General features: G+C 37.8%; 1 protein-coding gene across 2 annotated transcripts in view; it reads left to right on the top strand.

The window, feature by feature from the left end:
* The first annotated feature begins 361 nt into the window (after positions 1-361).
* LOC146464387 (epithelial sodium channel subunit alpha-like) overlaps positions 362-23594 on the top strand; it is a 51878-nt gene continuing 28645 nt past the window's right edge. The window contains exons 1-13 of one of the 2 annotated variants that reach the window (XM_085129791.1): positions 362-643; positions 724-1101; positions 2496-2541; positions 3522-3657; positions 5384-5481; positions 6310-6473; positions 7334-7429; positions 8194-8299; positions 9131-9203; positions 19693-19750; positions 20301-20371; positions 20538-20613; positions 22656-23016. In XM_085129791.1, the coding sequence (XP_084985917.1) occupies positions 602-643; positions 724-1101; positions 2496-2541; positions 3522-3657; positions 5384-5481; positions 6310-6473; positions 7334-7429; positions 8194-8299; positions 9131-9203; positions 19693-19750; positions 20301-20371; positions 20538-20613; positions 22656-22841 (1530 nt within the window). In that variant the 5' untranslated portion in view covers positions 362-601 and the 3' untranslated portion in view covers positions 22842-23016. Of the gene's footprint in view, positions 644-723; positions 1102-2495; positions 2542-3521; positions 3658-5383; positions 5482-6309; positions 6474-7333; positions 7430-8193; positions 8300-9130; positions 9204-19692; positions 19751-20300; positions 20372-20537; positions 20614-22655; positions 23017-23594 lie in introns of those variants that run through there. The other variant, XM_085129793.1, reaches the window with a different exon arrangement.

The raw sequence follows: 23594 nt of genomic DNA, 5'->3' as shown, positions 1-23594 counted from the left end.
TGATTGAATTTTAAAGCTTGCGATGTTACGGCCGGGATGACAGAGTTGGATAGTTTGGTCTCCGAGTGATAAATCGCACGATAAATATGACTACTGCGTTCGTGGATGTTAAGCTGTGTATATTTGAACGAAACCAAATGAGTCATAGCATGCAAAAATTAAGGGAGTGTTTATCTTTTGGCAAATCTCCTTTCAAGAAGAACAAAAGGGTTGCAGACATCATCAGGCAGACGTCCAATATTCAGCATATTTAATGAACTTTATCTATAGGGGAAATAAAAATTTATGTACATGTAAATAACGTTCACTCACCCGAGAGAGCCGGGCCCCGCCTGATCATAGTTACTTGAGGGGCTGGTTAGGAAATCTTGCCATGAAAACAGTGGTGCTGCGACTTATGTTGGAAGGGCCGCGACCGTGTACAATCCTTTGTTTTAACGTTCTCACCACAGTTTAATATCTTAACGACAACGTTTCGATTGGTCAGTTGCACCAATACATTCCAAATTCTATTGTTGTTTGTGCAGCGGGTCAAAGCCCAAAAGGCAAAAAAAAACACGATATAATAAAGAAGTTTGTCAGGTTTCTTAACCATTGCTTAATGAAGTCGGTAAAGAATGATCAGTTTACGGATGAGTATAATGTACTTAGATTATAAATTTTATTTTCAATTTTTGTTTTTCCTTTACATCCTTGCAATGCATCGTTTTCCCTTTAACACAGAACCTGCAAAGTCAAAAAGCTGAATTGATGGACCAAGAAATGAATGAAGCCATCGAATGTAGGACACAAGATACTAGCAGCAAGGCGGTTGGGAAGCTTCGAGAGTTTTGCTCGGAAACTACAGCCCATGGATTTGGAAGACTAGCCTCTTCAACTTCTACATTGGAAAAAATTATTTGGTCCGCTTGCTTACTCACGGCGTTAGGATATATGACCTACCAGGGAATAATTCTCGTGTCGGACTACTTGTCATACCCAGTGGATGTCAAGGTCGAACTGAAGTATCACGAAAAGCTTGATTTTCCCGCTGTTGTGGTTTGTAACATGAACATGGTGAAAAAATCGGCTCGAAAGAAAGCCATCGAACAGGGAATGATGGTTAGTATTTTTTTGACTTGCAGCTGCAGCTGGAAGTCATGATGATATAACTCAATTATTTTTCAATGTTACCTTTTTACACGAGCGCAGAAGAGTTTAAAATAATTTGATCGTACGAAACAATACTCCGAAGGCCTGTAAATACAACGAAAATACTATTTGATAGCAACAACCTCAAAGCACATACTTTTAATTAATTTATCTTCGCCTTTAGAAAACATCATCTCTAAGTTTGCTTTTCATAGCTGAATTGATTAAGTTTCAGTTTGGCTGCATTGTCAGGTGTACCCAATAGCTTTCTCTCTCAAACGCTTCAAACATATTCAAAACACTGCATTAAACTGTCTGAATGAATTCCGTTGTGCTCCAAAAATTTTGGAAGAAATTTAACCTCCGTGAATGTGAATACTTTTTAGCTATTCTGTACTGAAGGTTGAACGAAACCGCGAACATATCCACTCAACCCTTTGGATAGACGAAAAATTTTAGCAAATCTTCAGTTATTCGGATAATGGATATCGGCCAGGAGCCCATGTACTCGTGATGTGCGGCGGATTTTCCTTTTAACTTAATCACTTATACTTTCAGGATTCTTTCCTAATTAGTTTAACGCTTATATTCAGTATATCAGATATTCTGTAGCTATCAAATTGCTTTGCCCTAATTTTTCGTACGCAAACCTCGCATCTGTATGCTTCTAGAACAGATATTTGGTATTTTTGTGACATCTTCGCCCTTTCTTGATTAATTGTTGGTGAAGTATTTGCCAAACCTTCAATGGTTGGGTAGACAACCACTGACTACACAGATTCCTTGTCAGTGAGTCGCAAACCATCTGAAATTAAATGTCTACTCCAGTTCAAAAAGTACCCAGAGTGTTTCGGTTAGAAATTATAACTTAATGTTCTACACTGTAGCGAACACGGAAGACAAATTATTGTTGACATATAGTGTCACAAATAAAGAATCAAGACAAGTATCACAACTGCTACCAAGAAAACCATCTCTTTAGGGCTCTATAGCAGTGGATTCAGTTTTTGAAGTGACTTTTCATGCACTGTTGACTTAATCATATAATTCACTACCTTTGTTGTTTTGTTTGTTTGTTTTTGTTGTTGTTTTTCTTTTCTTTTTTCTTTTTTACCTTCCCGAAATTCAGTTGTTTTTAATGGCTAAATACTGAAGTTGGTCTTGAATTGCATGATCAATTATTAACTAAGCCTTTTTGTTCTTTTGTTTGTTTGTTGTTGTTGTATTATTTTCGTTCTTTCCTTTTTATTTCTTTTGTACCTTCCCGCACTACAGTTGATTTTTAATGGCTACATACTGACGATGACGTTGATTATCAACTGCATGATCAATTATTAACTAAGTCTTTTGTGATTATTCGACAGCCGGACAAAGATTGGATGGATATGTTGGAAAGCCTCGGCGGAAAATGTAAGAGTAATTTTTTTTAACTAAACTGACGATATCTTTTGAATAGCGACGAGTTTTCCAATAGCCCAATGGACTAAACAGCATGGTTTAAGGCTGGCATGAGCAACTCACCAATCTCCTTGCCTCATTCCCGACGGGGTTACGAAAGACGCACATATACAAGCCGGACGGGGAGGGGGAGTGCCCAGTCGAAAACGTATACGTTTTTTCGGCGTGGTTTCAAATCAGTTCCGGCTCAAAGAGGTGCCAGCAACTGTTACAACAACTCGGTTACGTTTTCTGTCAAATGTTTCTTGATTATACTTTAATAGGTCAGGGGATGACTGGGACCTTGGTAATCCAAGATTTCCATCGCCTAAGCGGTACCTGCAAAAATATTCCACTAGATTGGAGCTGGTCACTACAATTCCATGAAAACCGCTTTGGATATCAAAACTGGAAAACTGCAAATTTCAAGATCAAAAACTAGAAAACCGATCTAAAAAATAGTTTAAACTGAAAACTGTTTAAACTAGTTTAAAGTGAAAACCCAGAGGTGTTGTTAAATTCAATATATCATTTTTTTTTGTTCTCTGCTACACTGAGAGCACAGGGTATCTACAATGGTTCGTTGTCTTGCCAAGTCCGACACCAATACTTTAATACCGTACCAGTGCAATTACTCTTTTCGGCAGCTTAGATTTGAGAATTTTAGCTTGTTGTCAATAGGAAATTTAATTTTGGTCTTGTCCCTTGGGTGGGAGATTTGAACGCTTTTCTAAAGATATCGCGAGGCTTTTTTATATCGGCTGATCCCCCCATAGGGCATTTTGCAGTTTTCCGAAAAGAAAATGACAAATGCCCAGAGATGGGGCTGGCACCCTTAGAAATGACTGAACCATTGCGTGATCATAAAATGGTCATGTTAAGTCTGTATTCGAGCTTCTGGGTCGCAATCAAACTTTACTGGAGACGCTTGTGGCTGTACATGTGTTTTTCAGATAATCGGACAGTTATGTCTTTTTGGAAAGATGCCATGTTAGCGTCACTAGACGCAAACACTAAAAAGTTTATCGGACATCAAGCGGAGGATTTCATCGTAGGATGTCGCTGGAAAGGAGAAGTTTGCGGACCAAAGTAAGTAGCTACTAGATATATCCAGTAAAACGTACAATGTAGACTGTTCACAGTCCCCCTATATTTCCGTGGGATTCTCGAGACCGGTACGCTGCGATAGAATCGCCGCCATCTTGGTTTGTAAAAGCGAGCGCGATCTGGGGAGAGTGTCTAAACTACCGAGGGGAGCGGGAGTGGGTGTTAGTATAGTGGGGGAGAGGAAGCGAAAAAATAGGAGACAGTGAGAAGTTGTTACAGTCTCCCTATTTTTCCCGTCGCCTCCCAACTCCGCTCCCCTCCCCTGGGTAGTTTAGACACTCTCCCCAGATCGCGCTTGCTTTTACAAACCAAGATGGCGGCAGCTCCATCGAAGCCTACCGGTCTCGAGAATCCCACGGAAAAATAGGAGGACTGTGAACAGTCTACGTACAATAAGGTTGACTCTATTATAAAATATGAATCACCACGTACTTCTAATGAGGCCCCCTCCCCCACCCCCATGAAATCCACCCGGTTCCCGAACACCATGTAGTCAGTTCACTTATGAATTACCCTTGAGATCCACCACATCCATAATAAGTAAATCCACTCATAAATTCACGCATCTAACCAACAACAACAACAACAACAACAAGCTTTATTTACATGACTATAACAAATACAGTATTGCAAAAGCTATTCATAACTAATTCTTAAGATAACTTAAAATAAAATAAAATAAAATAATAATAATAATAATAATAATAATAATAATAATAATAATAATAATAAAGTAACTGAAGTCTTCATTTATTTTAAACTATTCATACAAGAGAAGAAACCACTCCGGAGAGAAGTTTATCTCTCAATTCGAAGTACGACGAAACAAATGAAGTTAATTGATGGTTTTAAAAAAGTCTATGTATTGTCCTAAACATTTACTTTCGCAATGTGGAATATGTTGTTAGAGACCGACTTCTTCATGTCCGACAACGTTCTCTTACTGCTGGCAAAATCCTGGTTCCTGGTATATATAAATAAAATGGGAAAAACTCGATAAAACGGACACGCCCCTCGGGTCCAAATAACTTACCGGGCTCCATAGGGATTTAATCTTTAGTGATTTTCAAAGTTCAATTTTAACTGTGTTTAACATTTTTTTATCACACTGACAAGTTTGTACAAATACTCAAACCAATAAATAAAAACGTTTTTACTGATAAAAATACTCATCGGTCCCACTAAGTTATCCGGGCTTGCAAAAAACTGGCCCGAGGTCCATACCCTACCGTCCAAAGTTCAGTCTGGTCCACTGCAATCAGGACCTACGCTGCCGGCCTGTACGAAGGGAATAAATGAAGGTATTGCCATGATTGTGGCGTTTTTCAATGCCTAAGCTACTGATCTACAAGTCACAAACTAGGCAGACAAACTGAATGGGCCAGTTATTTGAACAGAGTCAAACTTAGGTTTCGGCTTAAAACAATTCGTGGGCATCCAAATCTGTTTATAAGTGGTTTATTTTAAGTAGATAAATAGTTTTCTAGTCTGGGGCCTTCTTGTTAACGTCGGCAGTACACAACGTATAGATATGATTGTTGCCAAAATTTAAAATGGCTTAGAACGTAGTTTTGTTAAACACCATATAAACTGTCTTTTAATAACTGACCCATTACGTTTGTTCGATAATGGCGGTTTCAGTGAAATACAGTTATACGTCCACAATGTGCCAATACAATAAGTGTCTTCTTTCTTTCCTCCTGTCCAGGAACTTCACTTTCTTGTACAACTTTGTGTATGGCAACTGTTACGTGTTTAGTGAGAAGAATAACACAAAATATATCACTGAGCCTGGAAGTGAAAATGGTGAGTTTTACATTTTAGTCGTTAGTGTATTTGTTCTAGTGATGTTACAAATCCTTCTTCTACAAACTTATGTCTTTGAAACAGTATCAGATACAGCTTCAGGCACCGGGATAGATTACTGCTGTATACTCTTAAACTTAAACTGTTTCTCTTCCTTTTAATAGTAGTTTGTTATCTACCTTATTATAGGAAATTAACAATGCACGTTGACAACGCGAAGAAAATTTACGTTACACTAAATCAACGCGAACTTTTCAAAAGTTAGGTTTACTTGCATTAAATTAACGCGAATTTTTCGATAAGCATCTTGCTTTATTTACTGCGATTATCATAATTCTGCAGACTCGCACTTTCCATTTCTGAATCCCAAACTGCGTTTTGACTAACGTCAATAAAACCGTCCAAGACAAGTACACGGATGTTTCTCAGTTTTTTTTTTTTTGAAGCGGAAAATTTGGTTTTGAAGCCTAACTAGACCCTATCAATTCCGAAGATAGTGACTCTGAAGAGCCAATAGAGGAGTCATGAACTAATAAGGTTTGGTAATGAAATAAAGGTGCTTTAAACAACAATGTTGTAAAATAGCGTGCATTAAATTTACATCGACATTAATTAAGATGCATTAAATTAACGCAAATTTTGTAAAATCGCGTTAATAACGTGCATTGTTAATTTCCTATAATAAGGTAGATCTACCATACTTTTTCCCTTGTGTTATTTATTGTTTCCAATTAGAGCCCCATTTACTGATTGTGTCTGCGTAAGCTATGTCAAAGCACGCGTGCCATTTGCGACTTCTTGCATAAAACATTCTTTCCACTTTATCAGGTTTGTCGTTGACCTTGAACATTGAGGCCGATGAATACTTGGCTGATTTCTCTGAATCGTATGGTGCTATAGTCGACGTGACGAGTTCAAAAGAAATGCACTTTCCAGAGGAAAATGGCTACCTAGTGGCTCCAGGACAAGTCACAAATATTGGTTTCACAAAAGTAAGTTAGCGTTACAAGTTTATTTAGAGAATTTTAAATGGAAAGAGAAGTATCTTCGCTGTTTTGTAAGGACCTCAGTAATCTGTTCCAAATAGAAACTATAAAAGTTAAGCTTAAATGGGACTCGCACCGATGAAACGATTCCAAATGTCGCTCCATAATTTTGTGTAGCTTCTTCACTTTGCGGACAGGTGTGCCACATGCTAAAACAGCGACAGCAAAAACAACAGGTATTTTTATTTTTCATGACTATGAATACACGCAATATTACAGAAGCATATAACGCAACTGTAAACTAAACTCACATCGGCGAGAAATGACAGTGGTATTTTTATGTAAATCAACAAGGCATTTTATAAAATGACCTGGCTCAAATGCATATTTATATGACAATTCCTGGAGTTCTCCATGATCGATGAAACGGAATTTGCGAAAGCTTGGCCGGTTACTAAAGAGGAAACTGATATTTGCCTTTGTGCTGTATCTTTAGCAAAGACAACTGCGTTGGCTGGCTAACACGGTATTTCTCCATTTGTGGGTACCGCCACGAAAACGCCAAAAACTAAAGGTTAACATTGCGGCAGGCTAACATTCAAACTTATTTTAACCAACAAATGTTGGTTAAGATAAGCAAAAATGTCCTAAATAGTGAAAGATTTCCTGTTTTCCTGTTTATGATTCTACCCTAGATGACTATTCTACTTAGATTAATGCCTAACGAATGAAATGTTATTCTGGTAGGTTTTTATGTTCAGTTTCTACGAAGATTACTACTCTGCAATTCTGATAAACTTTTCTGTTCAAGAGCGTAACTTTTTATTTACCATTTTAATAGTACTTAATTGCACCATTATGCACAGAGACTTATCAAACGCCTTGGCATGCCGTATGAAGGAACAGAGTGCGGGGGCCACGGTCAAGAACTTATCTACATCAACAGAACCTACTCAGAAACGGTATGTTACAAAACAAAAAGTACGCGTACTCCAGTTAATCGGACAGTTTAATTGCGAGCTAAGTTCGTATTATTATCGTCCTTCAAAGGTGAAAAGAAAAAAGCCCCAGGGACGAGCCCCTGCCCTGCTAAAGCAATCAGCGGAGTGTCCATGACACAAATGTGAAAGTAATTAGAATAGAATGTTTAAGGCCTCAATCTATACAAAGATTCCCTTCCCTCGCACGCTTTATAAATCCCTTTTCCACCTTTTCACAAGTTCACAACCTAGGTTGCATTTCGTTTGGGGCTATTCTAGCAATTCTTATTCCGGTTCAGGAATAACAGGACACACGGAATTTCAGCTCCTAACATCTGGAAACGGAATACCCATGGCGGAGGTGACCTGAGAGCTACCAGGGCGGATACGAGCGGCCACGTTGGATTTCCCGTCAAAAATTTCCCAGAAGAACGCGTATTCTGTCTATTCGGAGTAAACCGTATTCCTTCCATTCTGTTTATCCTGCCATCAGAAGTAGAATGAACAGAATGATATTTCGTTCATTCCAAAAACGGAATAGCTCCAAAAAGAACACAAATACCGTCTATTCCGAGTATTCCTATTCCGGAATAGTCCCAAAAGAACGCGCCCCTAGATTCATCTGGATTTACCATCAGCTCCCTTTATCGGTTAAAGTTTGAAGCGATGCTATCCATTTTTCTTTTTTTTTTTTTTTGTTAAATGTATACCTTCTGTATTTACTGATTTGATCGATCGACTTTCAGGCTTGTAGAAAGACTTGTGTGGCTAAGAATCAGCTTGCACAATGCGGGTGCGCTGAAGTAGCTTACCCTGTCAAACCCAACTGCGATCCATTTAATTCAACTCAAGGTAAGCAGCTGTAGGTGAAGCGCTTAATAATAATCATAATAACGATAAGATAACTGATGTTGTCCTCCGAGTCAATAGAGACCTTAGAATGCAAAGGCAACGCCAACGAAACTTCACTTGAAAATATAACTTTAATTCATTTGTGCTACTTCGCGATTATTTTAACTCGTTCAACTTCTACACAAACGACAAACTACTCAGGAACCAAATTGGTAGGAGTGGCGTTCAAGTTAAGAAAGTGAATGAAAAATTCACCGTCGTGTGTTCACGTTTTCCACAAAACCTTGAATTTCGTCATTTCACGTTGTTGTTTTGCAGAGGACGGCAAAGAAATGTACCAAAACTTAAAAACGCGAGTGCAGAGCGATTGTTTTTGCTCATTAAACCTTTCGCGTCGTAGCGTTGTCGTTGTCGTCGTGTTTTTGTAAGGACCCTTTCCTTGAATTTGCAACTCAACGATGCCGAAAATAATGAGAGAAAAGTTATAGAATACTTTTTACACCCTGCAACTTTTTTTGCTGCCTTGAAAAAAGGAAAGAAAAATTGTCCTGTCCTGTAACTCGCAAGGTACTTTTTCGCTGCTAGACAAGCGGTGAATGTTCAACTCAATTAAATTCAGTTTTATTTTTTTCACTAACACCAAAACAAATTACTGTACTACAGTGCGTTCCTTACGCTGCAAGTTGCAGAAAAAATTGCTTCATGTTAAGGTTCCTAAATGACTGTTAATGATATTGAAAAGATGACTTACACTAGTGACTTCATCTGACAAGCCTCAAATCTAGATATCATGCAGTAATACATGGGCCTGTTTTTAATTGCTTTGTTCAGTCCATTGCGTCAAGAATGTAAGTTACCAGATAAGACTGGCACAGATCAAGTGTAAATGCTCAGAAGATTGCAAGTAAGTTGTCAAATACCTTTTAAGATTGACATGGGCATTGGTGTCGCTAAAAGCAACAAGAATAGAGGGATGAAAGTGAATATATGAAAATTCATACTTATGAACTGCGGAAGAAAGGACCGATAAGTGAATGATCATCGCCATGGCAGTCATATACGGAACTAAAGCAGTTGCGAAAAGAAAGCCTGAAAAATATTGAGAGTTCAAACTTAATCTCTTGTCTTAGTTCCATTCCCTTCGCCCCTCCTTCGACTTAAGAGTCCAGCTCCTTCGTCTAGTTTAAATATCATATATGCTTCTACTTAAAAGTAGTTCTCAAAAGAAATCATGAGTCAAATAGCTGAAAAGAATATAAAAATAGAATAATAAAAAAAACCTTCCCACGTGAAAAATTTATTCACCACATGAGAAGAGATGAAGGGTTACGAGACTTGCTGGTCGGTTTGTTCTAAATTGGTTTTGAAGTGCCCCCTTTGAAGATTTTAGACGGCCATTTGACGCGAAAAGAGGTCGAAGATATTTCACCTTCTTATAAAATTTACGATAAATTGGTGCAGTTTAAATTTGTAGCGTAGCATTTTCTGGTGTGCAGCGCAGAAACATAAATCTGTGCGTAGTGTTTAATGCACGTCTGCAAATTCCATGCTCCAACATATTTTTTAATTGCAGTAAACCCACAAAGCCGCAGTCTAGAATAAACTCTAGATTCGTGGACGTTAGCGATCGCTAAAATCGAAGTATATCCAACTCGACCGCAGGTCGTGAGTTACTTTATGCCGTTGTGTACACTAGTTTTATTTTAACGGTTCAGATTCGCTACAAGATTTCATATAGCATTAAATAGATATGTTATCTGTTTTAAAGACATAGGATCTGTAGATTTATATACTCGTGATTTCATGTTTATACAGTTAATCTGCACAGTAAGGTTGCAGATGTTTGTTTGCCACGGATATGAAATCCGCTTATTATATGGCTGGCTAGATGAGTCAAATCCTGCGCTGTGATTAGCCACTTGAGAGGGCAAGATAGCTCGGGATTACCCGTTGCCCGCCCGCTTGGCATCGAAAGTTTATATTTTATACCAGCAACAATTGCAACTAAATCTTTTCTCGTTGTTCTGGAGGGAAACGCTCACTAAAATATTCGGTAAACTCTCAACATTTGCCTAAAGGAAAGAAAACGAATAGAATCATCCTGGTGTAGTGAAAATTTTGTTTCAGCTCTGATGAATGTGGCGTTGGCTCGGTGAGTTGCTCTGTGTGTAGTATCTTAGATAGATTAATTTTGTAAATTGAACTAATTGTCTCAATTCGAGTACTAAATTGATTAGTTCTATAGATCTGCAATGACTGTATTTAAATCATAGCGTAGTGAAAGTTGCGTTAAGTGTTTAGAGCAGGTCAGAAAAGTGTTTTTCTTCAGTTCGCAGAAGAAGCTCACTTTTTTGGTCTGGCCGCGTCTTGCTTGTTGTAAACAACAAAATCTTATCAAAGTTTCGCGAAGTTTTCTAATTTAACCGCTCTATTTTTCAACTTATGTTTGCATTTGTTTTTCAAAATGTATTGTTTCATTCAAGAATTATTGATTGGAGGCCGAAAACTGTGTAAATATGTTTATTATTTACGCCACCGCGCGATCGGCTGAAAATGGCGAGTTTGCCGGATTCTTCCCGCACTTGCGAAAATCTGAATATTTTCGTACTTAATAACTATATACTCCCTTTAAGGCATTATAAAGTTAGAGCATTAAGATAACTTAGGATTCCCAGTTTTCCAAGATTACAAGCTAATCCAAAAATGCACTGAAAATATATCTCACGGCCGGCTGTGAAGAATTTCTGTCCGAGCAGAATAGTTTCATGTTTTGTTTTGTTTTCCTAGTTTTAACTTAAGCTTAAAGGTAAAGTCATATAATAAATCGTTTATTGACCAAACTTGTTCGGTCAAGATGGCTGGATTTAACCTCACGCTTGGCCAATAACGCACGTCTTTGCAAAGTTGTTCATTATTGTCTCTCAGTATCAAGAGCTATAGCTTCAGTTGTTTTCAGCTCTCTTGCTTTGTGGCTTCAATAGATATGGTGTTCGTTCTTTTGTGGTCAAACTCGCATCCAGCAGACATTTAAAGTCGGAAGTCGAAAGTCCGAAGTTGGGAGTCGGAAGTCGGAAAGTCCGAAGTAGAAAATCGAAAGTCGAGAGTCGGAAGTCAGAGGTCAGATGTACGAAGTTGGAAGTTGGAGTCGGAAGTCGAAAGTCAAAGGTCCGAAGTCGGAACTCGGAAGTCAGAAGTCGGAAGTCGGAAGTCGGAAGTCAGAAGTCAGAAGTCAGAAGTCGGAGGTCGGACGTCGGAAGTCGGAGGTCGGAAGGCGGAAGTCGGAAATCAGAAGTCCGAAGTCGGAAGTCCGAAGTCCGAAGTCCGAAGTCCGAAGTCGGAAGGCCTCCTCAGCTTTCGTAGGAAAAGAAATCTATAGTTTTCTTCTACAAAATGTCAGCTACACACTTCGTAAGACTAAAAATCTTATTCCTTTTCGTTTCGAAAGGGCAAATGTGTTCCCAAAAAAAGGTCAGCTTGCATTTTCGTAAAAACAACAACAGCTGGAAAATTCGAGGAGTAAAAATTTCCTTCAACTTAATTTTTCAGTTAACAGATCAGGCTGTATTAGCTAACACAAATACGTCTGGTAAATGGCAGAAAATGATGTAGGAATACAGAAGAAAGCATTTTATATATTTTGCTTAGGTGTTATCGTTGGGAGCTCCTGCTTGATTGACTCAGAGGTAAATTTAGCTCAACTGAAACGCATCGGGGGCTCAGATCAAACTCAACTTCTCTTCATTCCTTTTCCCGTTGCACCCAATCTTTACAATTTGTTCAAGACCCATGGATTCTTGAACATCTCTAGCTTCGGACGTTGCACTCTTTAATAATATTAACGAAAAGCCTGAGATCCGTCAGTTTCTGTGCGGATTTCAATTCCTTGCAGCCTTTTTACAATAACACGCGCCAAAATGTTCCAAAAGCCGCTTCTTTAAACAGACTTGCAGTTTCTTGTTAAATAATAGACTGAACAACATAAGACGAGGCTGATGCAACCTGCATAGCAGTCATTTCAGAGAGCACGAAAAACGAGCAGAAATAAGGGCATATGGAGTATTTAACTGGCATAAGAAGAATCCTAATGTTATTGCCTAAAATATTGCCACAGGAAAATGCGTTTCTCCAGGAAATGTTGCCTATAATAGCTGCAAGTTTTTAGATAGGAAATCGCGTATTTTATTATGTCTGTCTGCTCCTTGAAATGACTGCTACTCAAGTCACAGTGGACAAAAACCTTTTTTATTTATTTTGCAATCATTCCTTTTAAATATGTTACACATCTCCGTTACACTGAATAATTTCAGGAAAGTCAAAAAGTGCATAATTCCGTTTCTAGCTGTATAACTCTAGATAATTTATCTTGAGTAACAAAAATCGAAAATCTTTTAAGTATAATCATAAAAATCGATGCCTTTACGAATTGACTATATAATTCTTTGAGAATCGTTCAGTGCTTTTGCTATAGTTTGCAAGTAAAGCAAGGTCTCTGTTTTCCTCTTAAACTGATACAGTATCTAACAAGTTGGCAAAATCAGCAAGACGCAGGACAACCTTATTTTACGGGAATCCACGTTAATAAACTCTGATAAGTAGGTAAATTATGACCATGTTCGGGTGAGTGTAGTCCTGAGAAGGACTGTTTGTGGTGGGATAAATTTTAGTTTTATATTGTTTTAAATGATTGTTTTATAATTTTACTTTTCATTTTTAATTTTAGTTTGGTGTTTATTAAATATTTAACCCTTTTAAATTCAGTTTAACTCAAATAACGAGGATTCCTGTAAACGTTTTCTTGTCCTTCAAATTTTGCAGTGAATCCTCTCAATCCTTTTAACCTCTTGGTAGCTGAAGACCTGCTGATGAAATTTAGTGGTGAAAATGCACATGGATACAGAAACTATTGTAAAACCTTGGTTAACTTTAAATCCTTCATTGGAGAAAACTTGAGCCCCTGAAATTACACCTAATGAAAGGGCCCAAAGGCCTTCCCTCGCGCCGAATGAAATTTAACCTGTTCCAGGCTCTCGGTGTACAGCTGGAGACGCTCCTTCACGTCTCCTGCGGTACACCTGGGGCCTGGAACAGGCTATATGAAATTTGACGCGAATTCGTCCGTGAATTCACGGTTCACCGAATGATCGAGGCACAAACTGTTCTCAGGCCACTTGGGCGGCGTTAACTACAACCGAAACTTCATCTATGAATGTACTGTATCATAAAGTAACTAAATTTGTTTCATTTTCAAAGTGGAAAAAAAATGGCTTCATTCGTTTTAACTCACTTTTGCTATAGCCAAACACCTCCAAAATAGTCATGGCAGTCTCAATCCCCACTTAAGTGTGAAATCAATTGAGGAATTCTCCTCAGCAATCTTCACGTATTGTTATTTGAGCGTGACGAGCATGTGATAATGAAATATCAAAGTTGAATTCTCAATTTTGTTCCTGAGATTTAAAAAAATCTCAATCAATGTTTAGAGTGAAGGCCTTAATAATCTTGCTGATCAATTTATCTCAATTAAGCTCCAGCTTCAGAACTTCGTGAGGCTCTTCATCCAAGGAAGACGCCCTAATAATAAAAAAAAGAAACAAAAGCGTAATGTATCAAGCCTGATACCGAATAAATAAATGTTAATTAATAATATTAAAATACATTGACAAAGGCGCTGATGTTTAATTTAAGCCTGGATTGCTTCAGCATAGGCCAATCGAGGGTATTTCTTCGCCCGGCTTCCCCCCCCCCCCCCCCCCCCCCTTTAGCTATCACTTGCCAGATAAAATGAAGTCACTATTAGGGATTCTTAAACCCGATATAGAGTGTCAATTATAGCTTCTTAAGATAATTTTCAGTTGGCTGACTTTTCTCTACTCCACGCTTATATATATATATATCATAAACAAACCAGTCAACCAACCGACCAACAAACATGGATTACTCGGGCACCAGGAGTGAGTATTGTCCTGCTCAAGCTGTGAACTATTTCAGACCTTCCACTTAGTCAGAAAAAGGCGCCACATACACTGAAATCTCGGTCTTGTTCCAGTCTTATTATTATTATTATTATTATTATTATTATTATTATTATTATTATTATTATTATTATTATTATTATTATTATTATTATTATTATTATCTAAAGTTGCTATATTACTCTCCTCAAAACCCAACGACACAAGGGCCACATTTAGAACTTACCGCAACGAGTTAGAGTAATTCCGGTCCACATACACACCTACCTGTTTGTACGCGTTAAATATCACTCTACAATCTGAACACAGAGTTTGTTAGTAAGAGACAATAGGTCTTGATAGCCCAGTCGAGAGCAGCTTTTACAGCAGTAACATACAAAACTCACGAGTGCATCGTATTTTTCTGTAAATCTGGTTTAACTTTTTTTCGTGGCTCTAAGTGAAGCTACTAGAATTGCATCACAGTCTTCTTTAGATCAATGGAATTCATTTAATATTCTTTTTTTCCAAAATTATTGCTTCTTTTTTCAGTATCTATTTCGTTAATGTTTTTTAGATAACTACGAAGGTTAATCTTTCACCCGCAGTTCAAATCAGTATATGTTTCATATATTCATATTTATATATTAATCTTTCACGGGTATATTACGAACTCACAATATGACCAGCTACCAGTTGGCTTGATAGCTCAGTTGGTAGAGCACTGCACCGGCATTGCAGAGGTCATGGCTTCGAATTCCGTTCACACCTGAATTTTTTCAGGCTTTCTTTTCGCAACTGCTGAAGTTGCGTAAATAACTGCGTGGGTCTTTCTTCTAGTTATTCAGAGTGTGTATTATTGCAAAGCAACAACCCCTTCTCAGGAACTTCAAACTGAATTTAAGAAAAGTATTTGGGAATTTCTGATCTGAGAAAATTGAAACAACGTGTGACCCCCGCTTGAATACAGACGGTCCTCCGGCACCAGCCATGAACTTCACACAGCGACCCAGTATATTGCCTGTCACCCTAACAGGTCACGTTACAGTTAGTTGCCGGTATAACCCGGCCTGTATTCAACTGCGTTGACTGCTGTACCTGTGTGCAATGCCTGTTGAGTGCATTCCCCGGCAGACCGGGATAGGTTGACTGCCACGACTACACGGGCCTCGGGAAGCGCGAAAGTAAGACAAGCACCAAGTGGAGCGCGCGAAACCCTCCACCCAGCTTGGGGTCAAGTGACTGGCAACTATTGGCCACCTTTCCGAAATCGATACTGTCTGTTATTCATAGTTTAGAGCTTGGTTCCGTTGAAAGAGATGTTGCAGCCTTAAAGATACGTTGTTGAATATGAAAACAGGGATTGGGCACTGCCGTGCTAAGTGTGAGCATTCGCGCCGTCAGCCATGCCGGTTTTTTTTTTAAGAAGACAGCCCCTGGTTACTTCTTCCTCTACAAAGAAATTAAAAGGAAATCAATGGGATATTTCGTTCTTCGATGTGGTAATTTTCAGGTTGTTCTCTTGTGGCTTTTAAGCGCTAATACTTTTCATATAACTTAATGTTGATATCTACCTTGCAATTGATGTAGAAAGTAGGCCTCTCTCGGGAAGTCAAATCAACTACATGGAGAGATTTAAAATATTGGTTAATAAAGATCTTGGGATTGACTGTTGAAGGCAGCGCAGAGATAAGAAAGCCGTGATACCTGTTTTGAAATCCGGTTTCTAGCTCAACCATTTGGATTCCTGATGTTTCCTCTTATGCTGTGCGTTACAAGTTCGTTTCTCCTGCAGGAATACTCCAGTACCTACCAAAAGCAAAAAAATTAATAAATATATAGATAGTGATGACGACGACGACGATTGTGATATTGTGATGATGATATTGATGATGATGACGATGATGATGATGATGATGATGATGATGATGATGACGCAGTATGTTAATTAATATAGGCATTTGTGTCGAGGCTTTACCCCTGGTTTAGACAGTGGATGAAAACTAACAATAAACAGTCTAGCGAAGAAAGAAGAAAGAAAGGAAAAAGAACTTACATTTGTATATCCATTTCTTCATGTCTGTCAAGATAGTTTGGATCTGGAATGCTTTGTTCTTTTTGACTGGATATATAGTTCTGCATTTCTATAAAGCTGAAGAAAAACGAAGTGAATTAGTAATTAAAGTTTATCGCTTGGTCCCAATTTCAAAATAGCAGGTCAGCATGTGCACCCTTATTGATCAGTCTTTTCAGAACTACTCCTGAAAATTGGACGACACTCGTGAGACAATTTCTGGCTCGTAGTCAATTACTTTTTCCGTGTGAGAGATTCAGTTGAATGGGGTCCACGGGAAACGTGTAAATATTCTAAAGGAAAGGGAATCGTTTTGATAAGAGCAAGCGGTCCGTTGAGGGGTTCAATTGTTCTTCTAATTTTGCAGGAAAAATTCTTTGCATTTTCGTATTCTGGTCTGATCCATCCAATCCTTCTCATCTAGGAATGGTTTGTAAGATCTCATCCCACTAGTTCGGCTGATTATCAAGAGAACGTTTCTTACAATTGGTCATGTAGTTCAAAATGATAATGTCAGAAAAAACAAAAGAAAGCTGGGGTTATATTCACGAAGCTCTTTTGTTTCTTGACAAAAGTCTATTGTTGAACCCAGGAGGGCTTGTGAATCTGCTCTCTGGTCTTTCATGAGCAGCTAGGGACGGCACAGGCCAGGAGTGAATGGATTAAATACCGTAAATGATCTAATAAACGCCCCCTCTCTTATGAACGCCTCCTATCTAATTAACACCCCCTAAGCTGACAAGTTTGTATTAAACGCCCCTCTCTAACAAACGCCCCCTGTCTAATAAACGCCCCCTTCCCTGAAAACCACACAAACTAGAAACAGATGTACACTACAATCAATCAATTTATTTGCGTTCTTGCTTAATTAACACCGGTGTGCGAGTTGCGTCGTGCTCAATTTCCAGTTCAAAGTGAGGATAGCGCTCTTTAATGTGCTTGATCTCTGTGCTTAGGATACCAACAATTTTCTTTCGGCAATTTATTCACAAATCGCATTACGTTTTGCTCCAAATCGCATCCTATGAAAACGGGTGTAATAAAGTAGTAATTGAACTTCGTGTCGTACAATTTTGGTCTAAAATCACAAGCAAAAAGTAATGCGATTTGTGAATAAATTGCACCGTTAATAGCCAATCAGATTGAAAGGATAACCAATGTTTTCTAAATGGGTGTAATAAAGTGAGTAAATAAATAAATAAATAAATAATGCTTAAAATACTTACATTTTCACATCGCTCAATTCTCTTCAGCTATTTCTACATATTTTTGTGTCTATTTACAGCAGCATATTATCTAAAGCAAAGAGTAAACAAACAACAACGATGAGAAACATGCAGAAATAATCCTTTTTATAGTTCCACTTAAACGAATATCATTTCTTCGTGCGGACTACCAACTCTAACTTTATATAAGCCTCGGAATTAAATCAAAATAATTGCCAAATAGCAAGGTAATACAGATAATGGGCGGTGAACTCAAGTGAGTGTAGTTAATTAATCTTTCCCTTGGTAATCGGGGTTTTTAGAACTTAATAAATATCTATGAGAAGTGCTAAATCCGTTGTTTAAAAATGGCCGACTATCTGTGTTCATCTCTTTTTATTTTATCTTAAAGCTACTCGGTGAATGTTGATACTGCACAACTGATATATTAGCCGGGCAAATCAAATTCAATGGCTTAAGAGCATTATGGCAAAAGGAGCTTTGGATAGGATCATGAGTTTCTCAATTAGGATTGTTTAACATTGCAATTCAACTGTTTAATTGAACAACACTTACCCGTTTCATCGGCTTAACAAGTCCTAGCCAAATCGGAGCCTTTTTCCTCGTTAGATAGTCGAAACTGCCACGATCTCAGGCCAGTGTCAGTTGTACAACTCTTGAACTTACACGAAACACTCACAATCATTTCCATAAATCTTCAGATCCGTCCGTTTAAAATCCTGACAAAGTCCGGCAAACTCTTGGCAAACTTGTGCGCGGACTGAGTTTTCAGAAGCCAATTTTCGTTCCAAATTTAAGTTCTTTCAGTTCGTAGAACAGCGAAAGAAATAGCCGTTAAGAATTTCGAAACTGAACGCAATTCAGTTTAGTTGCGCATGTGAGTATAAATTTTTGATGCAGTTTATCTATCACGAAATCATTAATAACCATTGTGTAAGGAAATATCTCTACATTGGTGCGTGTTTCAGTTCAGCATCGATTAGCATAATCTATAAAATGCTGAGATTTTTGCCACTTACGAAACAAAAGAAAAGATGGAAAGGAGATATCACAGGACGCAGTGAATTCTAGTGCCAAATGAAGCATTTGTATGATAATAAATAATAATAATAATAATAACAATAATAATAATAATAATAATAATAAAAATAATAATAATAATAATAATAATAATAATAATAATAATAATAATAATAATAATAATAATAATTAGCAATTATTCACCGAAGTGAAGGTGAATAGTGATGGATATTTCGTGGCGAGGTAAATATCCATCACTTTCACCGACACTGAGGTGAATAATTGTTTTAGTATATACCAAACAAGCTGAATAACTAGCGGACGAAAAAATTGTTTTATTTCTGACAATATACCGACAAATGGTATGAAATTTTAAAATTTCGCGCGTCACGCGGTAAGCGATTTCTTATTCTCGCTTTCTTGCAGACAAATAAAACTTTTGGAGACACTTGTTAAGTTCCTACAGTGTCATTTCTTCAATTTTCTGTGAAATTCGTCTTGTTGTTGAAACCATGCTAAAAATATTAGATGTTAGTTTCATTGTTTTCATTGTAATTTTAGTGCTCGGCAGTTTTCGTAAACAAGGGATAATTCTTAGAATATGAGGTTGAAAAGTTTAAATAACTAACCATTTAATTCCGTCAAACCAAACCTTGCTGCCATTAATGAATTTTTTTAACAGCCACCTCGTTTATCGAAGAAATTACTTCTTAAGTAACTGTGGCGAATCGGGAAGCCATCTTGGTTCTCTTCGACTGCTCGGAGGTGAATAGTACTTGGCTAATCACCTCCGAGCTAGCCAATCAGCGCGCGCGTAAAGTTTGTGTGGTATATACTACTACTACTACTACTACTACTACTACTACTACTACTACTACTACTACTACTACTAATAATAATAATAATAATAATAATAATAATAATAATAATAATGATAATAATAATAACAATAAAGTTATTTCTGTATCAATATAATATAGCGGTTTCCCGCTAAGTAAGCACACCTATCTAAAAATAAATGAATGAGAATATCAATTTGATAATTTGATTGAGAATTTCATCTCTATGGACAGCTCCAGTGTACTTAGTAGTTTACAAGTGTTTAATCGTTTTATTTTTTAGGTTGTTTGAGTATCCTGCCACTATATCTTCTGCAATATGGCCAACAGAAGCATATTTGGTGAGTTTCATTTTTCAAGATTACTCTTTTCAATAGCGCGCGAGGTTTCGTAGCGTTCCAGACTCCAGGTGTAGCACGCAAACGAAGCCGTCTGTTTCGTCTCGCTCGAGTTTTCAGTTTCAGCATCATGTTAAGAGCGCTGCAGGAGAATGTTGGAATCACTAGGCTTTGATCAGTTTGAAAATTATTGTGCGCAAGACATCATGTTTTAACTCAACATTACTTGGAACGACAAAGATACAAATGTACACAGATTGAACACAGTAGTGAAAGGAGATCACCTCATCCGCGCCCGCCACAGTGCTTCATGAAACATACCTCCGGAATAGAATTACGAAATTCATTTGATTTTGCAACGGGGATTTCTTTGTGTTGTTGCTGTTTGTTCTATTTATTTATTTAATTTGTTCTTGTTTGTTTTTTATTTTTTATTTTTTTGCTTTATAAACAGTTCTGTTTTGTTTGTTTTCTGTTCGTGTGTGTGTCTGTTTTTCCGGTGTATAAATTTAAGATATCGCACCTAATGTTTTATTTACTTTTGAAAAACCAGTTGCGTCTGCGAAACATCGGTAACTTGACGGGAAGAGCCCCAAAGGTAACAAGTGGCATAGTTGAAGCAAGGTTAGTAAGTCTCAACTGTTTCCCTTTGTGGCCGATAACTTTACTCTTTCCCTGATTCCGAACGTTGAACTAACCTTGATTTTTATTTGCTTATTTGCAAAAGGTTGTTTTTTTTTTTGTTTCGATTCTATTTTTGATTTGTTTATTTATCTGTTTTGTTCAACAGGAAAACTTTGGCGCATGTAAATGTGTACTACAAAAGCATGACGGTGGAGATAATCCAACAAGAACAAAGAATCTGGGTAAGTATAACTGAGTTGTCGCCTGCTGTGTCAATAGAGGTTCTGTCTAATTTGCAACAATATTTCCAAAAAGCGCCCAAATATAAAGCAATGTAAATCCAAGCTTAATTATCTCTGAAAAATGCATGGTTACCCCAAATTTTCTTTTTGGATACCAAGAGCACTTGCTAAGTTCTCCTTTCTCCGCATAGTTTTAAACCGCGCAAAAATATCCCCGTATTAGTGAGCACTACTCATAGGAATCCCAAGTATCTCGAATGGGCAGAACGTATGCGCAGTAACAATAGTAGGCACCGTCCTTAAGTTATTTTTTTCAGTTTCGTTTCTTAACAAGAAACAGACAGTAAGAAATATTCGTCGTCAGTGATAAGCCACATTTTTACATCAGGATCACTGCAATGATCTGTTATATAAAAGGGACAAAGTAAGTGAACGTGAAAAAAAGCATGATGTAACACACGATATACGTTAGTCCAACAATACAACTCACTCAAGAGACAATAATTAGGATACATCTTAACGTAGGAGGCTTCATGAATTTGACCTCTGAACAAAACATTAAGGACATTGACTTAAATGGGGCCGTTATAGATATATTTTCCGTTTTTACCTCCCCCCCCTCCCCCTCCGTGAAATATCAAACATTGAATAATTTAATAAGTGACTCATAGTAAACATGTTTCCCAAATCTAAGGCACCTTATAATTTCTTTAAAAATATATTTTTTTTCTAGAAATTGTCTCGTTACCTTGGATTTGGTTACTTAGATATTATGAACTTTGGAAGAAATGGATTGTGTCTCTTGAAGAAATTCATCAGGCTAGTACAAGATAAACAGTCGATTTAAATGTTCTTACATCATAGCCAGTCTTATATTAACGTCTTATTAATGCTGACAGTTTCGATGACTGTCAGCCATCTTTATCAAAACTTGAAAAACATGAAAAGTGCTGAAGGTGTTAATTATTGCGATTGGGAAGCAAGTGAAATAGTTGAGTAGGAAAGCGACAAGTTTAAGCGATGGATTAAGGAAAGCATATGTATTAGATCGAACACTCCTATTATGAACAGGCACGAGGGAGCCTATCAGCTTTCTCCCATATGGACACAAGTGATCTCCACCCCAAAACCAGGGGGGAGGGGGCGTCTACAGAGTGATTTTGCGCATTTATCGCAATAATTAACACCTTCAGAAGCCTATTTAAGGCTTCTGACACTTTTCATGTTTTTCAAGTTTTGATAAAGTTGGCTGACAGTCATCGAAACTGTCAGCATCAATAAGACATTAATATAAGACTGGCTATGATGTAAGAACATTTAAATCGACTGGATTGTGTCTCGTGAGCCACGTCTCCATTTTTTACTCCACGATAATGTAGTATCACGGAAATGATACTGTCCAAAAAGAAAGACAAGCAGCCATTCTGAGACATGTTTGTAGATAACGTTATATTGATTTGACGATAGAAAAGACCAATGGTTTGTATAATCCTTCCAGGCCTTAACTGTTGCAAGAAAAGGAAAGAGCAGACAGCTTAAGAAACTATAGGATGACCTTAATTTTTCTCGAGGAAGAGTAATTTTAATATTTTCTAGTACCCAGGCGTTCCCTTCCCGCTAATTGACGAGTACTTTTAAGGTTTTTGACACGAATTATTGACGTCACAGACAACGCACCGTCAAAACGGCCTTTTTTTCAGCCGTTTTAAGGACGGTGCCTCCTTTTGTTTGCTGTGTATACGTTTTAAAATAATTTTAAGCAGATTTAAATAAAATACGTCACATTGTATGATTTCTTTCAAATTGAAGCTAGAACTATCTTTGAAAAATACGCCATTACTACCAATTTTCTTTTTGGATTCCAATAGCCCTTGCTATGTTCTACCTGTCCCGCATAATCACAAACTGCGTAAAAATATCTCTGTATACGAAGACAGCTTATAGAAGAAACCCGAGTTTCTCAAATCAGCTCGAGATGCACAGAACGTATGCGCACTAACAATAGTATGCACCGTCCTTAGTGTGCTTAATTCTATCCACAGCCCGAAGACCTTCTCGGCAGCATAGGGGGTTCACTGGGTCTTTTCACTGGAGTTTCGCTGTTGACTCTGATGGAGTTTTTTAAGCTGCTGTTCGACTTGATGGGTTATTTCTGCAGAAAACAACCGTCTGTTGTTAAGCCAGCCACAACGGGAAAGGAAGTCAGAGAAAAGGTCTTTAATTCATGAACGCTCACTAATCAAAGCAGGCTGTACGGGAGTTCTTAGAATGTGACATAGCCTCGACGAACTTAGGAAAAAATTGAGTTTAAAAAGAGTGCCTCTTCTGCATGTGATACACCATTCAGGCAACTTTAAAAGTTGAATTAAACAACAAACTGAATACAGATATTATACGCAGATCCTGAATAAACGGCAAAAACACAGACTGCTTGTTTATTGACGGTTATAAGTTTGAGGAAAATGCATTGTGACACAGTGGTAACTTATCAACCCGCCTGTCACGTCCAAACAGGGATCTTCAAGAAAGCTAGTAAACGATTAGCTCGGTAATGAAATAAGGAGCGTGAAGGTTATTGAGCGGGCTCCGATATGAGTCGAACCCGGTCGAACCCATAAAACTTTGCACCCAGGCTACGTTTTATGCCGGCAGGTTAGGCCGAAGATCTTTGGCGTCGGTTTCGAAATCGCTCGGCGCACTGGCGCACGATCGTCGTCTTTGGCGTAAAGCAGCCTAAGACGGAGGTAGTACCTTCGTAACATTTCCTAGGATTTCGCAAACTTCTACCGTTCAAATAAATTGTTCTTCACACCTGTGCGGTTCGAGTCCCGCCGACGTTGTCAAAGTTTTCTTTGTCTCATGTAAATTACTACATTTTTCTTACTCTATAAAGCGCTGTTTTATCTACTCTGAAGAAAACAATAGTAATTATTATGTCGTAAATCCTCTCATTTATTAACACAACCTGATTTCCCAAGTTA

This window comes from Pavona decussata, unplaced genomic scaffold (assembly GCF_977016875.1).
Source record: "Pavona decussata unplaced genomic scaffold, jaPavDecu1.1 SCAFFOLD_164, whole genome shotgun sequence".
NCBI classification, from domain to species: domain Eukaryota; kingdom Metazoa; phylum Cnidaria; class Anthozoa; order Scleractinia; family Agariciidae; genus Pavona; species Pavona decussata.
This window is presented reverse-complemented; position numbering and strand designations above follow the sequence as displayed.